The sequence below is a fragment of the Carcharodon carcharias genome, chromosome 14 (genome assembly GCF_017639515.1).
Source record: "Carcharodon carcharias isolate sCarCar2 chromosome 14, sCarCar2.pri, whole genome shotgun sequence".
NCBI classification, from domain to species: Eukaryota; Metazoa; Chordata; class Chondrichthyes; order Lamniformes; family Lamnidae; genus Carcharodon; species Carcharodon carcharias.
The window spans coordinates 12482530-12492033 of NC_054480.1; the positions used below are offsets into that span (position 1 = coordinate 12482530).

At 45.0% G+C, this 9504-nt stretch overlaps 2 protein-coding genes across 4 annotated transcripts in view; one reads left to right on the plus strand and one right to left on the minus strand.

Moving 5' to 3' along the window:
• The window catches only part of nfs1 (NFS1 cysteine desulfurase), a 30697-nt gene extending 29954 nt beyond the window's left edge, over positions 1–743 (minus strand). Inside the window, exon 1 of the mRNA XM_041204500.1 lies at positions 529–743. Coding sequence (XP_041060434.1) covers positions 529–628 — 100 coding nt within the window. The 5' untranslated portion in view covers positions 629–743. The remainder of the gene's footprint in view (positions 1–528) is intronic.
• A 548-nt stretch (positions 744–1291) lies between these two features.
• Positions 1292–8799, plus strand: si:ch211-15p9.2 (uncharacterized protein LOC562650 homolog). 3 transcript variants are annotated; one of them, XM_041205181.1, is made up of 3 exons: positions 1292–1428; positions 1632–1809; positions 5677–8799. In XM_041205181.1, exon 3 carries the CDS (start codon positions 5745–5747, stop codon positions 7350–7352), a length of 1608 nt encoding a protein of 535 aa, XP_041061115.1. In that variant the 5' UTR covers positions 1292–1428; positions 1632–1809; positions 5677–5744; the 3' UTR covers positions 7353–8799. The 3 variants fall into 3 exon arrangements, with proteins under 3 accessions (XP_041061115.1, XP_041061114.1, XP_041061116.1); XM_041205180.1 differs by having other exon boundaries at positions 1301–1428; positions 1591–1809; XM_041205182.1 differs by lacking the exon at positions 1632–1809 and having other exon boundaries at positions 1301–1428.
• The last annotated feature ends 705 nt before the right edge of the window (positions 8800–9504 follow it).

Genomic DNA, 9504 nt, shown 5'->3' on the forward strand with positions numbered 1-9504 from the left:
CAACAGCACTTTTTAAAAAAAAAAGCAAGACTGTAATTACACGCCTGGCAGCATCTGTGGAGAGCTTTGAAGAGGTCATACAGATTCAAAACATTAACTCTGTTTCTCTCTCCATAGATGCTGCCTGGCCTGCTGAGTTTTTTCAGCATTTGTTATTTATTTCAGATTTCCAGCATCTGCAGTATTTTGCTTTTACCTGACTGTAATTACATGACTCAGCATCCTCAACTACCACATGCCACAAGTTTAGTTGCTCCCCTCTTAGTTCCTTCAGCCCTTCATCACCCTCACCCCAGGGTTTAGTCGCTCTCTGCCCTTGCCCGAGGTTTGGCTGCTCCTTGCCCCTTCTCTTCTGCCCCGTCCCCAATAACCACTCCCCACGCCCCGTCCCCAATAACCACTCCCCACGCCCCGTCCCCAATAACCACCCCCCAAGCCTTCCCTCGCCCCGTCCCCAATAACCACCCCCCAAGCCTTCCCTCGCCCCCCTCCCCCCAGTAACCGTCCCCCACGCCCCATTCCTCTCACCATTCTCGACTACATCCCTCCGGCTCTGTGAGGTACCCAACCTCCTGCACAGGATTCCTCCGGCTCTGGAGAAGCCTCTGAGGGAGCTTCCGCCCAGCATCGCCAGGTGAGAGTGAACCCCACTGAAAGGAAAATGTTTACAGTACGAATGAATGCCGCACTACAAACAAACCCAGCCCCGAGTACCGGAAACTGGCCCTCACCTTTCACCTTAGCAACGGAAGTGACGTCGCCTGGCTGAAGCAGCCAATTACGTGAGAGAACGGAAAATAAAGTGAGATAAAACTCTTAAAATAAATGTTATTTTATTAAATAAATATGATAAGTGATTCACAGACGAATTGGTCATTATTTTTAATAATTTATAATATGCACATCGGTTAATTTAGGTTACACAAGTCCAATGTCATCGTTACGTAAATAAAACAGCGGTTTTAAAATTTGGTGATTTATTTAATTATTATATGTTAAAGTAAGTGCAAGTTATTTTTTGGACGCGATGATTATTTAAAAACAATTTGAAAATATAGGTTTCTTCCGGCCGCACGGTTGGTTGCTAGGGGCTCCCCCCCACAGCAACCGTGCGGCCGGAAGAAAGAAGCCCCCGTTTTCGCGTCGCGTCGTTGCGCTTGGTGACGTCGCGACGCCGGTAAGGGCTCGGCCCTCGCGCGCTCTCGCGATTGGCCGGGACCGCCTGTCAATCAGAGGCCCGCCTGGTGACCCCGCCCCCGCCCCCCCCCCCCCCCCCCCCCCCCACCCCACCTAACCAAGAGGCGCTGACCTGAGATGACAAGAGGAGAGGTTTGACTGGCAGCTTGACTCCTTCAATCAACCTGCTGCAGACTGGGTGCAGAGGAGCACGGAATAAAAAAAGGACAGCATTCTGTTTTATAAGCAAAGGTAAGTTAAATATGAATTGCGAATTATGGTGATGGGCCCTGCAGCCATGGTCTCTCAGAGCTGCAAAGTGTTTTAATTAATGGCACAACCAGAAAATTCTGGACCTGAAATGTTAATTCTATTTCTCTCTTCCTCCCTCTCTCTCTCTCTCTCCCTGCACAGGTGTCGTCTGACTTTGCAATTTTATTTTGTTCTTATTTCAGGTTTTGAGCCTTGGCAGTATTTTGCTTCTGCATGAAGGGGCTTTATGACATGGCTGATGTGAAGCAATAAATCAGAAGAATCAACTGCTCTGTTTGCAGAGAGTGTTGCAACTGGAGGCCATTTGAAAATTCCAGATAACGAGACTTTTGTTTGGCCAAGGGTATTAAGGGTTTGAAGGTGATTTTACCTCTTTCTTAACTCTGGAGATTGAGAATTACGACTGGCACAATCTCACACCAGCTCCAACACCTTTATCAGGAATTTTAAACATTTAAACGCTTTCAATTAAATCATGAAGTTACCCCTCAGGTCGTCAATCCGAGATGTCTGTCGGTCACTCAGGAGTGATCTTTGACCGAGATCTTCCCGCTTGGTTCAACGGGAGTCTTCCTGTCGATATGCATGTTCTGTCTTCCTTCTTGAGTGCTCCTCTGTGGGACTTTTTGAGGGGTTTACATACAGAATGCAGTTTTTTTCTTTAAAGAGCTCATGAACAACCCTGTTCTGGAGATGGATTGGTTTGTTGGGTGTATGATGAGCTTTCGGCTGTTTAGCCTATTCCCAAGTTGTTTCCATTGCCTTAGCCACATAAGGCTTCTTGTCCCGCTGTGATTACCTGTCTGGTTTCAATCAGCCTTCACAGATTTCAACCAGTTTTGTTGTGATTAACAGTTCTATTCAATTCAAATTGTTCTTTTCAATGCAGCAGTGTAACTGCAATTAACAGGCATCAATATAATTAGCAAGTATCGTGTCTATTCGGTTTCCACATAATAAACATTGCTCTGAACTCGTAGCCAGTTTCCTTACAGATTAGAGAACAAAGGCTGGTAGATGGAGTTAAGATGGAGATCAATCATGATTTAATGAATGGTGGAACAGGCTCAAAGAGCCAAATGACCTCCTCCTGTTCCTATGTTCATAAAGTCAAACAAAAATGCAGCAGGAACAGCATCCATTTAACTCTGTTGTTGAATTTTGATACATTGAAACATATTCCATCATTTTAGATTAGCAATCTGACAATGCAGAGAGTGTGAATGATGCAACCAAAGAGAACCAGGTACATCTTGAGGGTTTTCCCTAATCTCCAGTCTCCAGACATTGTTGCGTCTAATCAGTTCATTGACAGCGTGGGATTCAAACACCCCAAATATTCTTATGATTTTTATTGAAGAGATCACTCATTGTTTTGTGAGAACTTATTGTAGATTAATTGGTTGTTCAGAGAGAAAACAAATGTTCTTCCGAAGCTGGTCAACTATGTAATTCCAAAAATGATTAGTTGACCTTGTTCACTGGGATATTGGATTAATTAGCAGCAAAGTTACTGATCAACTAGCAACATACAATTAGCACTTGAGCTTTGTGCTTTAGCATTGTTTATGAAGAAGATATTTCTCTAATTTCTTTTATTCAAGTTTATGGAATCTTAGAGCACAGAAAGAGGGCAGTTAGTGCATTGTGTGTGCAGTTCTTTGAATGTGCTATCCAATCAATTCCGCTTCCGTATTCTTTCTGTAGTGTCAGATATGGCTCAGTTGCTAGCACTATTGCCTCTGAATCAAAAGGTTCTGGACTCAAGACCCATTCCAAGGCTTGAGCACAAAAATCGAGGCTGAAATTCCAGTACAGTACTAGGGGAGTGCTGCATTGGCAGAGATAATGTCTTTCGGAGGAGATGTTAAAAACCAAGGACCCATCTTCCTGCTCGGGTAAATGTAAAAGAACCCATGACGCTAGTTTGAAGAAGAGCAGGGGAGTTATCACCAGCGTCCTGACCAATATTTGTCTCTTAATCAACATCACAGAAACAGATTATCTGGTCAATATCATGTTGCTGTTAGTGACCGTTTGCTGTGTGCAAATTGGCTGTATGGAGATGTCTTTTCTTCTTTCTTTTGGCAAAGCCCTGCAAATTTTGTCTAATTCCAGTTTGGATTATTGGAAGTAATACTGTTTCTGTTTGAACCTTAATATGCAGTTCCTATTTGAGAAACAGGTCTTTTGAAGTAGTTTTGTTCAGTCTGGGAAGCTTGTATCCAAACACCCAATCGCCATGTCCAGGAGAAAAGTCCTGTCCATGCCAATGCATCAGTTCGAGATGATTTAATCTAACACTTTCCATGGTTTACATGTAATTTGAATTCATTGATTGTCAGTAGGAACAATGCACCAGGTTTCTAATTGGGCACTGGGAAAAATAATTAATTCAAGAAATTGTTTGTCAGATGCTGTAATAATTTAAGGTGTCAAAAAAAGCAAGGAATTTGCTTTGATTTTAATTCCTAAATCACTTCAAAACTTTTTGGAAATTTTGTTTTTATGAAGTAACAGAGGAGGTTGCTGAAGGGAATGCAGTGGGATGTTTTATATGAATTCTAAGACAGCCTTTTATCAAAATTCCACCTAAAAGGCTGATTGACAAGATTGAGGCTCATGGGAATAGGAGGTTCAGTGTTAGCTTGGCTAAAAGAAAATGATTTAATAACAGAAAACAGTGAGTTATGCTAAATGCAAAGGCAAAAAAAAACTACAGATGCTGGATATCTGAAATAAAAAAACACTGGAAATACTCAGCAGGTCAGGCAGCATCTTTGGAGAAACAAGGTTTCAGTTTGATGACCTTTCATCAGAATCCATCCATCACGCTAAATGGTTGTTTTTTTCAGATCGGAGGATGGTAGTCAGTGGTGTTTCCCAAGGGTCAGTGGAGGAAATTTGCCAATGATACCAAACTTGGAGGAGTGGCAGACAGTGAGCATGATGCAAATTGACTGCAACAGGACATAAAAAGGCCAGCAGAATGGGCAGACAAGTGGCAGATGGAACTTAATGCAGAGAAGTGTGAGGTGGTGCATTTTAGCAGAAGGATAAGGAAAGGCAATATAGACCGAATGGCACAGTGCTATAGAGTGTGTAGGGACAGAGTGTGTGGGGATACATGTTCATAGATCTTTGAAGGTGACAGGACATATTGGGAGAGCAAATCATAACGGATCTTGGGCTTCATTAGTAGGAGCATTAAGTACAAAAGAAGGGAAGTTAGCCTGAATCTTTATAAAGCCTGGTTAGGCCACAGCTCGAGTATTGCGTCCAGTCCACTTCAAGAAGGATGTGAGGATCTTTGAGAGGATGCAGAAAAGATTTACCAGCATTTTCTATGGATGAAGGATTTTAGCTACAAGCTTAGGTTGGAAAAGTTGGGGGCTGTTCTCCTTGGAGCAAAGGAGATTGAGGGGAGATTGGATAGAGGTCTACAAGATTATGACAAGTATGCCAAGGTGGACAAAGAAAAGTTGTTCCCATTGGCTGATGCTACAGTGACTAGGGGACACAGATTTAAGGTTTCAAGCAAGGGACGCAGTGGGGGGATGTGAGGAAGGACGTTTTTACACAATGAGTGGTAATGACCTGGAATGCCCACAAGGGTGGTGGAAGTAGAGGCAATCAAGGACTTCAGCAGGAAATTGGATGGGCATTTGCAGGAATAAACTTTCAGGCTTATGGGGATGGAGTGGGTGAATGGGGCTAATTAGATTGTTCTAAGTAGAGCAAGCAAAGACTTGATGGGCTGAATGCCATAATCACTTTATGACAGTATGACTAAGTACTTTGGAAATGTAGTCAATATTTTAATGTGGGAAATGTGGCAGCCAATTGCACACAGCAAGCTTCCACAGACAGCAGTGAAATAAATGACCAGATAATTTATTTTAGGTGTTGGTTGAGGGATAAATAATGAGCACGAGACTTGGCTAAACTCCTTAAGCTGCTTTAAAATAGTGCCGTGGAATCATTTACTTCCATCTTTGGGGGCAGATAGGGCCTCAGTTTAACATCTCATCCTAAAGAACAGCTCCTCTGGCAGGGTGACAGTCCCTCAGTAATGCACTGGAGTGTCAGCCTAGATTATGTCCCTGGAGTGGGACTTCAAACCAACACCTTCTGAGTCTGGGCAGAGAGTGCTAACCGCAGCTGACACCACAGTAACTTTTTGCAATGCACTGCTGTCTCTAAATGTTGATATTCTCCCTCATACAGGTATTTTCACTGCCACAATGCCGACGAAGCCAATGAAGCCTTGATCAGGGTTAACTACGTTGAAGGAAATGTTGGGAGTGGGTGGCACCGTAGTTTGTATTCGTCATGTTGGGAAGTCCAGAGGAATCTACAGTTCAGCCTATGCGCTGAGCAACCACTCTGCTCAGCAATGCAGCGCCTGGGATCTTTGCAGTGGAAACTCCGTCGAAACTCTGCCAGGTTCACACAATTCGCATAGGCCGGGACCCCTCCAGTTTGTCAGAAGCTACAGGGCCCAACCTCAGTCCTACCAGCTCACACTGCCGCAGATCAACAGCATCCTGAAAACCAACGAATACAGCTTCAAAGTGTCAGAGTTTGATGGCAGGAACATCAGTTCAGTGCTGGGCTTCGACAGCAATCAGTTAGCTTCCAATGTCCCCATCGAGGACAGGCGCAGTGCAGCCACCTGCCTGCAGAGCCGGGGCATGCTGCTGGGGGTGTTTGATGGACATGCTGGCTGTGCCTGTGCTCAGGCAGTGAGTGAAAGGTTGATGTATTATATTGCTGTGTCCTTACTGCCACGCAAGACGTTAATCGAGATAGAAGACGCAGTCGAAAATGAGCGACCGGTGTTGCCAATTTTGCAATGGCACAAGCACCCCAATGATTACGTGAGCAGGGAGGCAGGAAGGCTCTACTTCACCAGTTTAAGGACCTACTGGCAGGAACACATTGACCTGGGGGGCGAAGAGGCGCTGGATACCAGCGCTGCTTTGAAACGTGCCTTCAAACGATTGGACAGCGACATCTCACTGGAGGCTCAGATCGGCGCCGGCAATCCCTTCACCAATTACGCGGCAGTCCGGGTAGCTCTGTCTGGGTCCACGGCTTGCGTCGCACACATCAATGGCACCGACTTGCACGTGGCAAACGTTGGCGACAGCAGGGCGGTACTGGGAGTCCAGAACCACGACGGCTCTTGGTCGGCCGTGACGCTGAGCGCTGATCACAACGCACAGAACCCCGATGAGGTGGAGAGGGTGCGGTCGGAGCATCCCGCGTGGGAGGAGAAAACGGTCGTCCGGCACGATCGCCTGCTGGGCCTCCTGATGCCCTTCAGGGCATTTGGGGATGTGAAGTTCAAGTGGAGCACGGAGCTCCAGAAGCGGGTGCTGGAAAGCCGACCAGAGCTGCTGACAGGCGACGAATTCTCGAAAAGCTTCCTGGCCAATTACCATACTCCGCCTTACCTCACTGCCGAACCCGAAGTCACTCATCACAAGCTGCGGCCCCAAGACAAGTTTCTGATCCTGGCCACCGACGGCTTATGGGATGTCATGCACAGGCAAAATGTGGTGCAGATTGTAGGGGAGCACCTTACCAGCTTACACTTCCAGCAGCCCATCTCTGCAGTGGGCTACAGGGTGACAGTGGGTCAGATGCACAGTCTGCTGCTGGAGAGGAAAGCTCGTGTGTCCTCGGCTTTCAAAGACCAGAACTCAGCCACCCACTTGATCCGCCATGCACTGGGCAGCAACGAGTTTGGGAGTATCGAGCACGGCCGCCTGTCGAGAATGCTCAGCCTGCCCGAGGAGCTGGCCAGAATGTATAGGGATGATATGACGGTGGTGGTGGTGCAGCTGAATTCTCGCCTCATCGGGGCATATGACAAAGCTGAAGCCAGCGTCGACTGAAATCACGTTCCGATTGGTACAGCATTGGAAACTAAGACAAATGCTACGAGGCAACAAAAATCTTTTTGGCCGAGTGGTGAAAGAATTCAAGAGAGGGCAACCCCCGCCATCCCCGTTTGTCCTCACCACGTTGGGTTTTGAGTGGCTCAGAGCCATGGTTTGTCTAACTTTGTTACACTTTCCAGCAATTCAACCGTCTGAGCTTTCTGCACTCCTCTAATTCTGGCCTCTTGCGCATCCCCAATTTTAATCACTGCACTATTGGCAGCCGTGCCTTCAGCCTCTTGGGCCCTGCGTTCTGGAATTCATTCCCTCAATCTCTCCTGCTCTTTAGCTCTCCTCTTAAGACTCCCCATAAAACCTACCACTTTGACCAAGCTATCCGTCCCCTATTCTAATATGTAGTTTGGTGTCAAATGTTACTTGATAATGCTCCTGTGAGGCCCCTTAGGATGTGGAAGGCACTGTATAAACACAGGTTTTTGTTGCTTCTTTGGAAATGTGAGTTGCTGTTAGAATTCCTTTGTTGCCTTGGGATCCCATGTTGATCGTTCCTTTACCAACTAAAATTGAACCTTTTTTTTATTGATTCCTGGAATGTGGACATCACTGACAAGGCCAGCATTTATTGCCCATCCTTAATTGTCCTATCTCTCCTGTTGTCTTGTGAAACATAATGACGATTTATTTTTTGGTGTATAAGGGGGTTGACATAGTAGGTATAGAGAAACTATTCCTTATGGAGAGTGAGATAGTTACCAGAGGACACAGATTTAATGTAATTGGCCAAAAAAGCTAGTCAGTGAAGAGGAGGAGAATTTTTATTTTATGCAGCAAGTTGTTATTATCTGGAATGCACCGTGTGAAGTAGATTCAGCAGTAACTTTCAAAAGAGCATTGGATAAATCTTTAAAAGGGAAATATTTGCTGGGCTTTGGGAAGTAGGGAGTATTGGTCACTGTCATTAGGTCAAAATCCTGGAACTCCCTCCCTAATAGCACTGTGGGTTACCTACACCACATGGACCGCAGCGGTTCAAGAAGGTGGCTCACCACCACCTTCTTAAGGACAAGCAGGGATGGGCAGCGATGCCACATCCCATGAACGAATAAGAAAAGAATTCTGGGGCAAAAGAAGGAAAATTATGTACTATTGAATGTGGTGCTTTCATTCCATTGAGATAAAATGAATTTCTTACACATTAAGTGCATGGAATTACATAGACTCAAGCTGTCCAACAGGTCCAACGGGACTATGCTGGTGCTTACTCCATACGAGCCTCCTCCCACTCTACTTCATCTCATTCCACCTGCTTTTTCCTCCTTTTCTCCCTCATGTTTATCTATTTTCCCCTTAATTGCATCTATGCTGTTAACCTCAACTACTTGTGCATGCGAGTTCCACATTTAAAGCGCTTTCTGGATCAAATAAATAGTCCTGGATTCCTGATTTGTATTTATTAGTGACTACCTTATATTCATGACCCTTAATTCTGGTCTCACCCACAAGTAAAAAAACACCTCCTCTATCAAGTCACTTCCCAGCACTTTCTTTTCTGGAGAAAAGAACCCAGCCCTTTCCCAATAGGTTTAACTTCTCAGTTCTGCTATCATTCTAATAAATCTATTTTGTGCCTTTTCCAGTACAGCGATAACCTATCTACAATATAGAGACTGACCTGACAGCCTTTCTTGCATTAATCTCAATTAATAGAAAACAGAAAACACCCAGCAGCTATGGAGAGAGAAAAACAATTAACATTTCAGGTCAATGACCTTTCGTCAGAACTGGAAGATGTTAGAGATTTAACACTTTATAATAAGCAAATTTGAAGCCAGGGAAAAGGGTTTGGTGCTGGGGGCGAGAGGAAAGAACAAAGGGCACAAGTGACTAAAGGACAAAATGATTCATGGCACAAGGCAAAAGGGGGTGATATTGGGGCAAGTGAAGAAGCAAAAGATGGGTCCAGAGGAGGTGTGAATGGCAACAGCAGAACCGGGACTGGCATCTGCTGTCTGAGAAGATGTATACGGAAGCACCTCCTGGTAAGAAAGTTAGATGCATTCAACAGAATTGTAGGCAATTTCATAAAATTAAGTGTTTAATATTGTGCGCTTGGTTTCATAATTTAAAAAGATGGAAATTGAACTTT